Source organism: Schistocerca serialis, chromosome 2 (assembly GCF_023864345.2).
Source record: "Schistocerca serialis cubense isolate TAMUIC-IGC-003099 chromosome 2, iqSchSeri2.2, whole genome shotgun sequence".
Taxonomy (NCBI): Eukaryota; Metazoa; Arthropoda; class Insecta; order Orthoptera; family Acrididae; genus Schistocerca; species Schistocerca serialis.
The window spans coordinates 13,894,101-13,912,408 of record NC_064639.1 but is presented as its reverse complement, the minus strand read 5'-3'; the positions used below and the strand labels follow the sequence as shown (position 1 = coordinate 13,912,408).

The window sequence follows — 18,308 nt, the reverse complement described above, 5'->3', positions numbered from 1 at the left end:
ACCCAAGCCCATGTGGCAACACAACAGGGTGTTGTACATTCACTGTTAAACACTCAGCTTTGATGTACCGACAACAAGTGGAAAGTGTTAGGCGGCGCACTCTAATTGTCGGTTTCGACAGGGCTACGTTGCACTGCACAGAACAATACTGTATGTACTGTACTTCCAAGGAGTTCCAATAGATGGCAGTGGCATGAAACCATGCAATACGAATAAGAAACACACTAGAGCTTCAACCAACACACGCACAAATTGACGATACTTGGACTTTTGACACGCACCTGTGCACTGATTAGCAGTAGATTGCCAAAAAACACCAGCAAATGCTTGGCTCCAGGTGCACGCAAATTGAAACTTGTCAAGTGTCAATCTAGCTAGCCAAAAGTGTAGCTGCACGAGAGTTTACTGTACTTGTTCTCAGATGGCAGTCACAGACGTGTACAGATTACAATGTACTCAGTACACTACACAGTGATGCTCACTTATAGTGGTCTGATGTAGTCAACTGGAAGATTGATGATGAGTATGCCCTTACTTTCCAACATCAGGCCACTGCCAGATCCAAATACTCCAAAAATACAGATGTTGCAAGGTTTAACCAGGCGACCAAATGGACATCCACAATGAGGTTTCTTTCAAACTCTCATCAGATAATGCTGTCTCACACCAATATGCAGCACCTTCATATCCTCCAGAGTGATGATTCAACATCTGACGCTATTCACATCCCTTATATACCACACGATGCTTGCTAAACAGCAATAAAAACAAAGAACACTAATGAATAATGAAGGAAAAGACAGACTGTTACTTACCATAAAGAAAATACCTTAGGCTGCAGATGGGCAGAATTAAAAGACACTTACATAAAGCTTTCAGCCACAGCCTTCATCAGTAAGTAGTAATCTGTCTTTTCCAACATTGTTGATATTCCTACTGGAGTTTCCATTGTTTCAAGGACACTGATGCTTTTCTGTGAGTGTTTCCTTTATGATGTTTTCTGCATTTTAGCTATTTTTAAAAAAAGAAAAAAAAAGAAAGAAAGAAAGAAAAAAAAAGATTTGTTGCTGGAAAACTTCTGAAGTCCAATAAAGGAGTTACAACAGCCATATATGGTTATCTGGTGGACCTTGCAGAACCAAATTCTAGGGCTGAAATGTACTGTTGACCAATGGGCATTAATCAGAATGAATACTAAATAAAAAATTAAATCCAATTTTACACAAAAAACTCAGGTTCTATCACTGTTGTTTTTCGTTCTATTTTGCTCTTATGTTTGCTATGACTTGTTAAGCAGAAATTTTCTTTCTATCTATAGAGTTACATTTGCTGTAATGTATCTTACCTGCATGTTGTTTCTTCTTTCTTCTCACTGCTGCCCCAATCATGGCAAGCAAGTCATCCTCACTGCATTTGCTTCGTATTGCATCTCTGAAACAACAGTTAAAACACCCGTTAAACAGTACCAGGCAATTACCACACAGTGAAATGTTGGTACACTAAAAAGAAAGAAAAATTTTGCAGAAATCTTCAACAGTAATCTTGTAGTCTGCAGTAGGCAACAGCAGGATAACAAACCCACTGGACAAGAATGGGAAAGTCATGATAGAAGTTACTTTTATTTTTATAAATAAACAGGTATCTTACACAAATGCTCAAGAGTATACATAGGATCTCGGGCTGAAGAGGTGGAGCAGAAACTGACATTAGTTTTGTTGAAGAGGGAGTAGTGGAACACAGCACAATTTCTTGCAAAATGAAGCCAAATTTATTGATAAACTGTTAATTAATTGCCAAGCTCACTAATGTGGCCATTTTACAACAGGTACTTACTGCTTGGAGTATATGTGACTTTTCAGGCTTGCCTGATAGATCTGTTGCAAAAACACTTTGGGTTCCCCACCAGATAACATTATGCAAGTCCCTCCCTCAATACTTCAGTGACACAACGTTTTGGAATCTTCAGGTGGTGGTGATTTCCACCATCACTGCTGCAAGATGGAACTGGCAATTTCCACATGACAGCTTTGAAATTTATCATGTGGATGACTATGACCGTCATATTTAGAATTCAGAGGATTTCATAGAATACCTGAAGATGCTTAAACTAGAACTTTCAGATCTTTTAGTTAGCTCAAATGTTATATCATTACTTACACAAGTGCCCTGCAGCCCTCATTAGAGGTTATTAGCAGCAAGTTTGAGAAAGAAATTGTGGTGCTGTTTAAACATGTGCATACCTCATCCTATTTCTTATGTAACACCAACTACTTTGATCAAGTGGACAGTGTTCCCATGGGAGATCCTCTATTTCCCTTAGTAAATATCCAACTTTCCTCCTTCTGGCAGAATGCTGAAGAGACATTTGTGGTGTGGCCCACATAATACAGACACTACCTATGTTCCTGCAGCATTTGCACTCGGTCCATCCGGATATTCAGTTCACTGTGGAAGTACAAAAAGATAGCAGCTTACCATTCCTGGATGTCACGGTTAGAAGAAAAGCTGACAGAACACTGGGGCATAGTCTCTACTGCAAACTGATACATGCAGAGTTATATTTGCAGTCCAAATGTTGCCATCACCCTGCACAATGTGGTAGTGTCTTACACTCCCTGGCACATAGAGCACACGTGATCTCAGATACTGACAGTCTGCCTGGTGAACTGTAACACCTAAGAACAGTGTTCCAGCAGAATGTTTATTCTTGTAAACAGATTTGCAATGTGTTCTGAGCAAAGCAAGTTCAGTGTAGGGATGTAAATGAAGATACTTAGACAAGCACTACAAATGGCTTTCCTACCATATTTCAGTGGCATGTTTTCAAAAATAGAAAGAATCACTAAGAGAAACAGAATCAAGTGTGTTTTTCGTCTACCAGCAAAACTAAGGAATTGTTTGTGTTCAGTTAAAGACAATCTTGACCTTAGAAAACACAGATCATATATAAGATCTGATGCCATTATGGGAAATCTTATATAGGGCAGACACCTCACATTGTGCAAGAACACTGTGTTCAACAGCGCTGACAAAAATGCCACCCAGTAAATTAGTGGTAGCAGAGCACTGCCTGAATACAGGGCACCACACATTTCCCAAGAGGACTGAAATTTTATCCTCAGCATCATCACTTTAGGATTGTGTTTTTAAGAATGAGGCATGTATCCACACGGTGGGCAATCTTACCAACAGGAATATGGAATTTTGACTAAGCACTGCCCAGAATCCAGCACTGACTGCCATGAAATTAAAACAGTAGAAACCAGATCCTCCGATGTATGACCTGATGCAGCACCTTGCAGAGAGTTAATTCAGCTTTTAACCACATGAGTGTCCAGAAGTGCAGTCATTGCCCACAACACATAAGCAGAAGGCTACTATGAATAGCATTTCCATCCAACTGGGAGTGCCTGTCCACACATTCGTACTCCTGCTTCTAGCCTGACAAATTTCAATTCTGCTGTGCAAATATCACCAGTCACATCTTGCAGCAGTGATGACAGGACCCACCACTACCTGAAGATGATGAACAGTTGTGTTGGTGAAATATTGTGAGGCTTGCACAAAGTTATTCAGTGGCAAATCTGAGAAGATTTGTATACATTATTTTTATGTGACGCATGTAATGTGCAGCAAAATGTGATAATTTTCTACATTTGCCTTTTTGTACATTTCAAAATACCCCAAAAATTGGTGAGAAACACTGAACATATGACATAACCAGATGACATACCCCGCAGCATGTGCAGCAGTCAGGGCTGAGTGTAAAGGAATGATTGAGCAGTGCAACACTTTCATTTGAGCAAACAGAGCAAATTTCGAAAACATTTTGTAAATATGATCTGTTGTAATTGTATATGTTACAAAATTATTGTCCCTGCTGTAATCAAGCAAAACAAGTTCTGATTTTGTGTTTTTTGCTTCTGTCCTCTTTTTGTTTACAGACATTAGTTAGTAAAGAAAACATAGGTCATTTAATGGCAATGATGCTATTCTGAAGTTTATACTCATCTACTTTTTATGCAATACGGTAGGTTTTCATTGTACTGTACTTTGCAAGAAATCAAGGAAACTGCAAGATCGGTAAATAAAATAATAAACTTCAATATAAATACATAATTGTTTAACACAATGAAAAAATACTGCCTGCCAGATGCAAGACTCAAATCCTGAACGCCATCACTAAAGTCGCACATGTGTGTCCGTAGCCACAATGATATGAATACTTGACTTGGGTTGGGATGATCAAGTGTGACAGACCGAGAGGCTCTACCACTGCAAGCATGGCAAGGTACATCATCTGGTGACATTTATCATTCACTTTTGACACATTTCCCAACATTTGTATTGTATCCAACATTTGTGATCCCATGTGTCTTGTATTAAATTACTTGTCTCAGGGTCATCTACAGTGCTTTGGAGGTTTTTAAATGTTAATACGCATCACCCTGTGTGTGTGTGTGTGTGTGTGTGTGTGTTTGTGTGTGTGTGTGTGTTTATATATATGAAACAAATACTAACAAAGAGATAGAGGGCCTGGCCAGTACTTACCTCAGCTCAGTACAGCCGATACATACACAAAACAGAACAGAAAATTGACGTATCCTAGCTTTCGGAACTTCGTTCCTACATCAGGGAGGAGAGAGGGGAAAAAAGGGGAAGAAGGGAAAGTGGATTCAGTTATTCACAACCCAGGTTATGAAGCAACAGGGGAAAGGTAAACAGGGAGGGTAGCAAAGATGGAGGCATGGATGTCAGAGGGAAGCCAAAGATATTCTACTGTAATTACTTTGCCAGCTTCAAACCAAGGAGGATGAATACAGAAGTAAAGAGGTACATAGTATAAAGATAAATGCAACTATGTAGGATGAAAAGATGCATGAATGGCTAAAGAGGAAAGGGAAAGAGGAGAAGACTAAAGAGTAAATGGGAGTGAGGTTGGTTAACATAGTTTCAGTCCAGGGGGATGGCGGGATGAAAGGATGTGTTGGAGTGCAAGTTCCCATCTCCGCAGTTCCGAGGTACTGGTGTTGGGTGGGAGAAGCCAAATGGCACATATGGTGTAGCAGGTTCCTAGGTCGCTAGAATTATGCTGGAGGGCATGCTCCGCTACTGGGTATTGGACATCTCCTAGGTGGACAGTTCGTCTGTGCCCATTCATGCGCTCAGCCAGTTTAGTTGTCGTCATACCAATGTAAAAGGCTGTGCAGTGCAGGCATGTCAGCTGATAAATGACGTGTTGTCTCACATGTCGCCCTGCCTTGAGTTGTGTATGTTATACCAGTAGCGGGGCTGGAGTAGTTGGTTGTGGGGGGATGCATGGGGCAGGTTTTGCATCGGGGTCGGTTACAGGGGTAGGAACCGCTGGGTAGAGAAGGTGGTCTGGGAATATTGTAGGGTTTGACAAGGATGATACGGAGGTTAGGGGGTTGGCAAAAGGCAACTCTGGGTGGTGTGGGGAGAATATTGTCAAGGGATGATCTCATTTCAGGGCTTGACTTGAGAAAGTCATATCCCTGGCGGAGTAATTAGTTGATGTACTCGAGGCCAGGATAATATTGGGTGACAAGGGGGATGCTTCTGTGTGGTCTGGGGGTAGTAACATTGTTGTTGGGTGGGGAGGAATGTATTGCTTGGGAGATCTGTTTGTGGACAAGATCTGCAGGATAGTTGTGGGAGAGGAAAGCACTGATATATAATATAATACAGGGAAACATTCCAAATGGGAAAAATATATCTAAAAACAAAGATGATGTAACTTACCAAACGAAAGCATTGGTATGTTGATAGACACACAAACAAACACACACACAAAATTCAAGCTTTCGCAACCCACAGTTGCTTCATCAGCAAAGAGGGAAGGAGAGGGAAAGACGAAAGGATGTGGGTTTTAAGGGAGAGGGTAAGGAGTCATTCCAATCCTGGGAGTGGAAAGACTTACCTTAGGGTGTGTGTGTGTGTGTGTGTGTGTGTGTGTGTGTGTGTGTGTGTGTGTGTGTGTGTGTGTGTGTGATCTGATCTGAACTATGCAACCTTCAAATGGAAGTTTTTTGATCACTCCTTATTTTGCTCCCTGCCACCTTGGCAATATGTACCGCAAATCATCAGACCTTCCTGCATGCTTCGTGTTGTGTCTAGACAAGACAGCCTAGACACAATGAGAGGAATCCGAAAGGCATGCTCTAAGTTAAAAAAGGAGGGCGTGAGGTCTGAAACAGGATACGTAATGAATGCGATAAAGAAAAGTACGTAGCTTCTGGAATACTTAACTTTAATCCATCCTTTTGGTACATCTGGAGATTGTGGTGATACAAGTGAGACTCTTTATATACATGCAATGTTACTAATGGCGCCTTGCTAGGTCATAGCCATTGACTTAGCTGAAGGCTATTCTAACTATCGGCTCGGCTAATGAGCAATGCTTCGTCCATGTAGTCGCTAGCAAAGTCGTCCATACAACTGGGGCGAGTGCTAGTCCGTATCTCGAGACCTGCCTTGTGGTGGCGCTCGGTCTGCAATCACACAGTGGCGACACGCGGGTCCGACATGTACTAATGGACCCCGGCCGATTTAAAGCTACCACCTAGCAAGTGTGGTGTCTGGCGGTGACACCAGATTCCTCCCCTGCAAATCGGCGAACGGTCGTGTTATAAGGCTTCCGCCCGCCGTGGGGAGAACCCCATGTTGACGTATGCGATGAGGTGGGGAGCCTAACAACAGGCGAGGCTGTGCCACCCGCACCCGGCCATTCGGTCCAAGGGGAGCTAGGAAACACCTGAAAACCTAGTCCAGGATGCACGTCAACATGCGGTGTATGCGCCCGTAAAGAGACAGGAGGGGCCGAAGGGTCGACCTCCATTGCGTCGGGGTACCCGACGCGCGAAGACGCCATGTGGTCCGGAGCGGGCAAGAGTTCCATGGTGGAGGACAGCTGGTCACGGGAAGCGATCGGTGGCGCATGACCCAGGGAGGCGCTTGGTGGCTGCAGCGAAGCATCCACTGCGGGCGGCACTAGCTGGAGGACAGGCGGCGGCGGAGGCGGCAGCGGCGCGTCGCCATGGGGCAAAATGGAAGGCATCGTCGGTAACACCTGGGGATGAGGCGAGCCAGTAGATGGGTCCCGAGGGCGCTGACCGGATGGCACCGTCGCTGAAAGCAGACGGGGAGCGGCAGAACCCGTGCGACAACAGAGGCGCAGCTGATTGAGATGCCGACGCACCTCACCAGAGGCCCCCAAAACCAAATACATCGCGCGGCCAAGGCAGCGAAGAATGCGCCCAGCGACCCAACGCCGTGAACCTCGATAGTTGCGATAAAATACAACATCGCCTGGAGCAAAAGCAGAAGTCTGCTGCTGCACAGGAACCTGATGCGGCGGGTGCAGCAAAGACATCAAGGTTTGATGAGGACGACCGTGGAGCAACTCAGCCGGCGAGCGACCATCTCGGGGCTGAGAGCGATACGAAGACAAAAAGAGCAACAACGCGTCCTCCCGAGAATGCGACTCTTTCAACTTCAACATCTGTGACTTGAAAGTCCGGACCAATCGTTCAGCGGCACCGTTTGACTGAGGCGAAAACGGTGCGGATGTCAGATGTTGAATACCATTGGCCTGGCAGAATGACTGAAATTATGCGGACATGAATTGTGGGCCATTGTCGGAAACAATAGTCTGCGGAAGACCTTCAGTGCAAAAGATAGCAGACAACGCTTGGATGGTGGCAGTTGACGTCGTGGAAGACATCCGGACCTCAAAAGAAAAATTACTGAAGGCATCTACCAGAACAAACCACCGAGCATTCCAGAATGGACCAGCAAAATCGATGTGCAAGCGTTGCCAAGGGGAAGTGGCTTTTGGCCATGCAAAGACTTTCCGCGGCGGTGCGGATTGTTGTTCGGCACACGCCATGCAAGAAGAACACATATTCGTAATTGCAGCATCAATTCCGAACTAAGTACAGTGCTGACGAGCAAGTTGTTTCGTTCGCACTATACCCCAATGTCCTTGGTGAAGAAGCCGTAAAACAGAGGACTGTAACGAACGTGGGACCACGACTCTGGACTGATGATTATCAGAACGCAACAACAAAACACCACGTCGAACAAAAAGTCTCTCCTTGTGAGCAAAAAATCGGCGAACCAACGGATCCTCGATCCGAGACTTTGACAAAGGCCATTGCGTAGCAACAAAACGCAAAACGGTAGCAAGGACCGGGTCAGCAGCTGTGGCTGTAGCTACACGACGAAAATCAATCGGAAATGAGTCGACCACGTCATCAGTTTCCGAATCAATGAACATGCAAGCAAGTTCGGAAGAATCGAATGCTCTATCCTCAGCAACAGGCAAACGGGACAACGCATCGGCGTTTCCGTGCTTAGCAGTGGACTGATACAAGATATCGTAGCGGTACTGCGAGAGGAAAATAGACCAGCGAATGAATTTCTGCGCTGTACGCGTAGGTACAGGCTTGTTCGGATGAAAAAGCAACGTCAAAGGTTTGTGGTCTGTGATGATGGTAAAGTGATGACCATACAAGAAATCATGGAACTTAGTAACACCAAACACGAGAGCCAAAGCTTCTTTCTCTATCTGTGAATAATTTCTTTGCGCAGACGAGAGCAATTTGGAAGCAAAGCCAATAGGGCGATCATGCGACCCATCTTTGTGCGTAAGCACAGCACCGATCCCGAAATCTGATGCATCTACCATCAACAAAAGGGGTTTCTGGGGATCGAATGGCATAAGGCAAGTATTAGAAAGCAACGCCGATTTCAACTGGCGAAAGGCGCGTTTGCATTCCGTCATCCAGACGAACGGAACACCCTTACGGCGTAAGCTATGAAGCGTAGCTGAAATGGAAGAGGCATTGCGCAGAAAGCGATGATAATAGTTAATTTTACCCAACACACTCTGTAGCTGTTTCAAATTCTGCGGCGAAGGCAAGTCTTGTATGGCACGGAGGTGCTCTGGACTCGGATGTATGCCTTGGGCATTGATGACATGTCCCAGGTATGGTAAGTCACGAGCAAAAAACACACATTTGTCCTTCCGCAAGTGAAGACCATTTTGTCGCAATACCTGAAATAATGTTCGTAGGTGTGCTAAATGCTCGTCTGCTGTCTTTCCGGAGATCACAATATCGTCCAGATAGTTCGCAGCAGTAGGGACCGACACACAAACAGTTTGTAAATATTGCTGAAACAATGCAGGGGCGGATGCACACCCGAATGGCAGTCTTTTGAATCGGTACAAACCAAGATGTGTGTTAACCACCAAGACACGCTGGGATTCTTCGTCCACTGGTATTTGCAAGTACGCATCTGCGACGTCCAACTTTGAAAAATATTTACCCGGGCACAGTTTGTCAAAAAGATCTTCCGGGCGGGGTAATGGAAAAGTTGCAATCACTAGTTGTGGATTCACAGTGGCCTTGAAGTCCACACAAAGTCTCAGTTTTCCGGAAGGTTTGGGCAAAATTAGTAATGGTGAGGCCCAGAGAGAAGCCTGCACACGTTCAATTACACCTTGTGATTCTAAATCGTGTAATGTTCTTGCGACCTCATCACGCAATGCGTGAGGAACATTGCGCGCTCTGAAAAATTTCGGTTGCCCATTGACTTTCAGTTCCAAATGTGCTTCATAGTTTTTAGCGCAACCTAAGCCCGGTGAAAAAATGTCTGCAAATTCTTCACACAGACGAGAAACATTGTCTGAAGGCACAGTCTGATTCATTGATAGGACCTGATTTACTATAGACATGTTAAACAACTGAAATAAATCGAAACCAAACAAGTTCACTGCAGTAGAAGAACGAAGAACGTAAAATGAGACAAGTTTTGTTTGTCCCTTGTATGTTGCAAGAAGGCTGCACTGTCCTAACACTGGGATATTCTGACCTGAATAACTATTTAACTTAACATTTGCGGCACGCAACGGAGGTTTGCCCAGTTGTTTGTACGTGTCGTGATTGAGCAATGAAACTGCAGCTCCAGTATCGAGCTGGAATGGTATGACCATTCCATTAAAGTCCAAATCTACAAAAAGTTTATTGTCCTGCTGACGACAAGAGCGACTGTCTCGTGCAATCTGAACTTATACAGGTACAGCATCACTTGCTAATTGACGTGATTTCCGGCGACGTCGACGCACACTTTGTGTGGGACGAACACTGTCACTGTTTGAGAAAGTGGCACTGGACGGGGTGGAATTCACTACATGAATGTCCATGGGCGAAGGTCCACGAGCCCGAGTGTCCTTGGTTCGATTCCAGCGCGAAGCAAAAGGCCTGGAATGGTTGTGATTGTCTGATCTGAGCTTTTTCTGGCAAACACTTTGAACATGTCTTTTCTTATTACAGAAAAAGCAAATAGCTTGACGTGACGGGCAATTTTCACGCGAATGTCTAGTAGCACACCGCGGGCATGATTTCACTGCAGTTGTATGCTGTCACGGCACACCTGGTTTAGAGCGTAGCGGCAGCTGCGTGGACGTGCGCGAGGGCAGTTTACCGGGCCGTGCAGCGCGCCCGGCGGGCCGGTTAATGTTACACACGGCTGACGAAGTTGCAAATGATTCCTGAGCAAAGTCAAGCGTGTCTTGTCTATCTAATATGTCTATCACTTGCTGAAGGGAGGGATTAACTAGTTTCAAAATCTGTTCCCGTATACGAACATCAGAAACGTTCTGTGCAATTGCATCACGGACCATTGTATCTGAATAAGGGAGTCCACATTCACACTCAAAAGCACAATCCCTTGTAAGGCCTTGCAATGTTACAACCTACTCCCTATTAGTTTGACCAGCCGTACATTTTGTACGAAAGAACGTATACCTTTTTGCAACTACATTAACTGTTTCCTTGAAATAGGCATCTAAAGCAGACAAAAGTTCTCCGTAGGACAGAGTTGCTACGTCGCGTCGGGGAAATAATTTCACTATCACACGGTACGTTTGCACCCCTACACATGCCAATAAATGAGGCTGCCGCTCGTTACCTTGAATTCTGTAGGCGGCGAGATGAAATCCAAACTGGCATGACCACTCCGTCCATGTTTCCTTAGCTGGGTCAAATGGCCTAAAAGGCGGTGCAACTGTGAGTTGTGGCTGCGGTAGTGGTAGAGCGGCGGCTGCTGCATCGTTGTGCAGTTCACGTTGACCCTGGACGAGCTGTCCAAGGGCATCCAATAACGCCTGCGTCTGCTGATTCTGCAAGCGATAAAATTCGGACAGTACATCTGGCGAAGACATGACACAAGTAAATGTAAGCAATTAGAAAGGACAAGACCCTTTCCGTTGACTCGTCGCCAAAAATTGTTGTGTCTAGACAAGGCAGCCTAGACACAATGAGAGGAAGCCGAAAGGCACGCGCTAAGTTAAAAATGGAGGGTGTGAGGTCTGAAACAGGATACGTAATGAATGCTTGTGTGTTGTGCCTGGTGCAACTTTGTTTTCTTTATGGTAAATAGTGATCTATCTTTCCCTGCACACACACAGAGAAAAAAAAACTGCCAAGTCCAGCAGCTAGGGGCAAGCTGCTGGAGTTGGCAGTCATATGTGTGGGACATGTGCTTGCCTGTGTGTATGAATGTGTGTGTTTCTCTGTATCTCTTTTGCTGATGAAGGCTGTGGCCGAAAGCTTTGTGTAAGTGCCTTTTTAATTGTGCCTGTCTACAGTGTAACATGTCTCCTTTACAGTAAGCAGCAATCTATGTTTTCCTATATTTTTCATTTACACAGATGTAATTAACAAATCAGAGTCTATTTATTCCAGAGAAGTGACAGTTTGTTTATGACAGTTCAGCACAAATCTGATTTTTTATATACAGCAAGGCTACCTATAAATTATTCTGTGTGCCAGTGTTCATGCTGACTATAGGGATTCACACTGATCATGTGTAATTTGACACCTGGTCCTGTAAACTTACTTCTGCTCAACGTGAAAAATTCTCCAATTCACATTTTGTAATTAACCTTAACATATCAAATAATGCACCCTTCGATATAACTGCTTATTGTCCACTTCCCATCACTCTATTCCCAATGTCAATCCAGCTGACCTCTACTTCTAATCCAAAAACCATGGTTTACTCAATGTTTGCTATTGCAAGCTATTGCTATTGCAACACAAAAGTGCCAGAGGCACCAGTAATGATATACAATTAAAAATACTAGAAAGTAAGGCACACCAGTTAGTACATGCTAAGACAAACACTACAAGTGTCTAAGACACTGCGCTCTCACACAACAAGTACGAGGTCTGAATACATTCCAGATATGATACACTAAACTGTTTCATTCACAGTGGCAATATACATACTCTCTCCCCAATAAACAGAATAATTATAACTCAATTGTTCACAAGTATATATTATGACTCTTGCCACAGCCATGCAGTCAGTATGCCACAGGCGTGCCATAGAAAGGGATCAGGTTCAATTCCTTGTAGAGCCGGGAAATTCTGCTCGGTGGACAGACTGGAATAGGGTACACTCTGCTTGTAGTTCCAGCTGAGGAGATACTCAAGTGAGAAGTAGTGTCTTCAACTTCTGGAAGTTGATAACAGCCTGGAGAGTTGTATACTGACCCCCTAACTCTCCATAGATATATAGTAGAGGACGTCTCTCGAAGAGCATTGCGTGGTCTTCTGGGCCCAATGCAGAGTTCCTTTATCAATGTATATTGTATATCACCACTTGTACACACTCATCAGCACAGTACCATATTGTCTCTTCACATGGAAAATTTTTATTCCCTTGTTTGCAGATCAACATTTTTCCTCTTCTTCTTCTTCTTCTTCTTCTTCTTCTTTTTTTTTTTTTTTTTTTTTTTTTTTTTTTTTTTTTTTTTTTTTTTTTTTTTTTTTTTTTTTTTTTTTTCCCCCCCCCCCTTCTTGTACCACACATATTCCACATGGTTTATGCTCACTCCTTCAATGATACTGCCCATCCTTCTCTAGTGTGCGAGTTGTCCCTGCTTTCCTGCGTGTTTGTTGGTTTAAACACCCTTGTTTCAAAAGAGAGTGACAGCTTAGATACAGTCTTGTCAACATTTTGTATTTTTATTTAGCAATTATTGAATTATTGTTTGAGCCTTATAGGTGAATGTCACAAGATATTGTCAACCACTGCATTCACTAGATTGGAATGGGGTTCATGGTAACTTATCAGTTCATTTTTTAAGTTGCTGTTATCTTTTTCATCCTATCTTGGACTAGCTTTTCCATACTCCCACTCTATTTTACGTAGTCAAACAGTTATCTGCCCTTGCAAACTTGCTCCTTTACTACCAAGTTAACTAATACTGGTCAGCCTAACAGAAGTTCCAATATCCAATCTTTCACCACAATTCACCTACACACACTTTTCACTCACTGATTTTCTTTTTTCAATGTCATAAATATTTTGCTTTCACAGACTGCTGTGCTTTGAACATAAAATTGTAGGAAAATCTGCCTCACATGTCAGTTTTTTTTTTTTTTTTTTTTTATTAAAGAATATGTTCCTTGCTTATTCCTATCTGCTTCTGATACATTTCCATTCTCACTTTTATTTTGTTTCGATCCATTTCTTTTTTCTTTGATAGACAAGTCAAACAACAATGGCAATATGTTGCAGCCCCCTGTGTTTCACCCTACTTACTACGAACTTACTTTTCTTAGCTTCCAATTTTATTAGTCATTTGGTTTTTAAGATACTTAAATTAATTGTTTGACCCTGTATTTTTATATCTTATTTTACCTTCGGTTGATAAAGGATTTCTGGTATGCTCACAAAGAGAGAGCTGATTCTTCCCACCCCCCACCCCCCTTACCTTGTTCTGAAACAAACTTATCGCCAAGTATCTTGCAGTTTTTTTCCTATTATTAATCTCTTAGTCTAGTCATCAATTTAAAAGTGTCAGTTGTTGGTCCCATTGTCTAATAATTTGTACATTTATACACATGACGTTCCAATTTTTATTTGGAACATATAGACTCTGATAATCATGAATCACAGTTCAAATGGCTCTGGGCACTATGGGACTTAACATCTGAGCCAAGGCACGATTCAAACCTGCGACCGTAGCAGTCGCGCAGTTCTGGACTGAAGCGCCTAGAACCGCTCGGCAACGGTGGCTGGCGAATCATAGTTACCATCACATGGACAGAAATACTGTGTTAACTTTATTACAACCTAGGGACATAGCTAAAAATGTCTTCACATAATTTCCAGTCCTGATTACTTTCCTTTAATTTAATTTCACAAATATGTTAGTGTAACATGATGTTGACAGAGGCAAATTATATATACTCACAAATTATTTAGCTAGAGGTATCTGGTTTGTATGTCTGGGAGGGAAGAGGGTGCAAGCTGAAAACTTCAAGAAAAGATTACTCATTTCATACCTGCTGGATTTAACTGCAGTTTATCTCTTCCATATACCAACCACATACCTAATGTGCATGGCAAACAGTTTGAAAGTATTATTCTATACTCAGCATTTGGAACTATCAGTTCCTTCATGAGAGAGGAAAGAGGGATAAGTTTCTGAAGGTCTGAAAGGTCACTCGGACTCCACAACTAATGTGAGGACAAGAGGAACAAATGTGTCTATAAGAAGTTTTGGAATTTCACCTCCTGAAGGTAAAATACTGATCAGTCTGTCAGTCTTCTAGTAATTTTATGGTTTCCTTGCATGAATTTTCACTTGGACATGATTATTCTATGTTTCATCACTCACCTGAGAGATATCTCTGAATTCCCAAAGAGACACACCTTCAAATTGCCATCAGCTGTTATCGGTAAACGGTTGCACGTGCCACAGAAGTGTTCACTCATTGAGGTAATAAATCCCACACGTCCCTTGAAGCCTGGGACATGGTATGCCTGCAAAAAGAAATTGTAAGAAAATAGCTACTGCTGTTGTGAAAATACTATAAATGTGTTGCTCACCAAGTGGAGGAAGGAGAAAATGTGCATTAAGGGGAGTTTGAACGCCCTATCCTGACAATGTTAAATTTAGTGACTTAACTTCCCCGTACTTCAGGAACAACTGTAGCCATTGACAAGAAACTTTTACAGGACATTAAACTATATGTTCTGAGTCTTACAATAATTGCATTTCAGCCACTGCTTTTGGAAATACAATTTTTTAATTACACAGTTAAAATTTTGTGTACTTTTTTGTATGTTATTCTAAATAATTTTATTTATACATAACATTATGTTCTTCTTTTAGTTCAGAAGACTCAGGATACGTATGTCATTACTCCCTGAAAATTTGAATTCGCTACTTGAACTAGTTTCTGAGATTTAGGGAAAAATGCAAGAGAAAATGTAAATTTTCAGGAAGAGTTTTTAAAGTTTTAATAGACTGTAACTCAATATATGCTTAACATTTTATTTTTAGTCACTCAGAAGCACCCTGCACCATACTGTATATCATCCTCTTGATCTTTTTTAAGTTTTTTTTGTTTTCTTCTTTCTGGACTCCGTAGTGGCCAACTGTGCTGCATACTCTGCTTTACCATTGCAAACCGTGTCCATCCATTCAAATTCTCTGATGTACTGAGCGTCTCTCCTGCAGAGTCGTCCACTGGAGTTTATCTAACATATCCGTAATGCTTTCATGATTACTAAATGATCCTATAACGAAGCATGCTGCTCTCTGTTGGATCTTCTCTATCTCTTCTATCAACCCTATCTGGTACGGATCCCACACTGCTGAGCAGTATTCAAACAGTGGGCGAACAAGTGTACTGTAACGAAATTCCTTTGTTTTGGGATTGCATTTCCTTAGGATTCTTCCAATGAATCTCAGTCTGGCATCTGATTTACCGACGATCAACTTTATATGATCATTCCATTTTAAATCACTCCTAATGCATACTCCCAGATAATTTATGGAATTAACTGCTTCCAATTGCTGACCTGCTATATTGTAGCTAAATGATATGGGATCTTTCTTTCTATGTATTCGCAGCACATTACACTTGTCTACATTGAGAATCAATTGCCATTCCCTGCACCATGCATCAATTCGCTGCAGATCATCCTGCATTTCAGTGCAATTTTCCATTGTTGCAACCTCTCGATATACCACAGCATCATCCGCAAAAAGCCTCAGTGAACTTCTGATGTCATTCACAAGGTCATTTATGTATATTGTGAATAGCAACGGTCCTACGACACTCCCCTGCAGCACACCTGAAATCACTCTTACTTCGGAAGACTTCTCTCCATTGAGAATGACAGGCTGCGTTCTGTTATCTAGCAACTCTTCAATCCAATCACATAATTGGTCTGATAGTCCATATGCTCTTACTTTGTTCATTAAATGATTGCGGGGAACTGTATTGAACGCCTTGCGGAAGTCAAGAAACACAGCATCTACCTGGGAACCCGTGTCTATGGCCCTCTGAGTCTCGTGGACGAATAGCGCGAGCTGGGTTTCACACGATCGTCTTTTTCGAAACCCATGCTGATTCCTACAGAGTAGATTTCTAGTTTACAGAAAAGTCTTAATACTCAAACATAATACATGTTCTAAAATTCTACAACTGATCGACGTTAGAAATATAGGTCTGTAGTTCTGCACATCTGTTCGACGTCCCTTCTTGAAAACGGGGATGACCTGTGCCCTTTTCCAATTCTTTGGAACGCTACGCTCTTGTAGAGACCTACGGTACACTGCTGCAAGAAGGGGGGCAAGTTCCTTCGCATACTCTGTGTAAAATTGAACTGGTATCCCATCAGGTCAGCGGCCTTTCCACTTTTGAGTGATTTTAATTGTTTCTCTATCCCTCTGTCATCTATTTCAACATCTACCATTTTGTCGTCTGTGCGACAATCTAGAGAAGGAACTACAGTGCAATCTTCCTCTGTGAAACAGCTTTGGAAAAAGACATTTAGTATTTCGGCCTTCAGTCCATCATCCTCTGTTTCAGTATCTTTTTGGTCACAGAGTGTCTGGACATTTTGTTTTGATCCACCTACCACTTTGACATAAGAGCAAAATTTCTTAGGATTTTCTGCCAAGTCAGTACATAGAACTTTACTTTCGAATTCATTTAACGCCTCTCACATGGCCCTCCTCACATTACATTTCGCTTCGCGTAATTTTTGTTTGTCTGCAAGGTGTTGGCTATGTTTATGTTTGCTGTGAAGTTCCCTTTGCTTCCGCAGCAGTTTTCTAACTCGGTTGTTGTACTACGCTGGCTCTTTTCCATCTCTTACGATCTTGCTTGGCACATACTCATCTAACGCATATTGTACGATGGTTTTGAACTTTGTCCACTGATCCTCAACACTATCTGTATTTAAAACAAAACTTTTGTGTTGAGCCGTTAGGTACTCTGATATCTGATTTTTGTCACTTTTGCTAACCAGAAAAATCTTCGTACATTTTTTTAATATTTCTATTTACGGCTGAAATCATCGATGCAGTAACCGCTTTATGATCGCTGATTACCTGTTCTGCGTTAACTGTTTCAAATAGTTCAGGTCTGTTTGTCACTAGAAGGTCTAATATGTTATCACCACAAGTCAGTTCTCTGTTTAACTGCTCAAGGTAGTTTTCAGATAAAGCTCTTAAAAAATTTCACTGGATTCTTTGTCCCTGCCACCCGTTATGAAAGTTTGAGTCTCCCAGTCTATATCCGGCAAATTAAAATCTCCACCCAGAACTATAACATGGTGGGCAAATCTACTTGAAATATTTTCCAAATTATCCTTCAGGTGCTCAGCCACAACAGCTGCTGAGCCAGGGGGCCTATAGAGACATCCAATTACCATGTCTGAGCCTGCTTTAACCATGACCTTCGCCCAAATTATTTTACATTTCGGATCTCCGTCAATTTCCTTTGATACTATTGCACTTCTTATCGCTTTAAACATGCCTCCCCCTTCACTGTCCAGCCTGTCTCTGCGGTATACATTCCAATCTGAGTTTAGAATTTCATTACTGTTTACATCTGGTTTCAGCCTACTTTCTGTCCCTAGTACTATGTGGGCATTGTGACCGTTTATTAATGAGAGCAGTTCTGGGACCTTTCTATAGACCCTCCTGCAGTTTACTATTAGCACATTAATATTGTTATTCCCTGCTGCATTTTGTCTATTCCTACCTTGCCGCATCTCAGGAGGTGTCTTGTCGGGCCTAGGGAGGGAGTTCTCTAACCTAAAAGACCCACATCTGCACTCCACACATACTCCGCTACACTTGTAGCCGCTTCCTGCATGTAGTGCACACGTGACCTATTCAGGGGGACCCTACATTTCTCCACCAGATAGCGGAGGTCGAGAAATTTGCACCCCAGATCTCCGCAGAA

The 18,308-nt window shown here is 42.6% G+C and overlaps 1 protein-coding gene across 1 annotated transcript in view; it reads right to left on the bottom strand.

Annotated features, from left to right (window-relative positions):
• Positions 1 to 18,308, bottom strand: part of LOC126456739 (molybdenum cofactor biosynthesis protein 1-like) — a 181,345-nt gene that overhangs the window by 93,333 nt on the left and 69,704 nt on the right. The window contains exons 4-5 of the mRNA XM_050092484.1: positions 14,720 to 14,865; positions 1,346 to 1,431 (exon numbers count right to left, since the gene is read on the bottom strand). Of these exons, the coding sequence (XP_049948441.1) occupies positions 1,346 to 1,431; positions 14,720 to 14,865 (232 nt within the window). The remainder of the gene's footprint in view (positions 1 to 1,345; positions 1,432 to 14,719; positions 14,866 to 18,308) is intronic.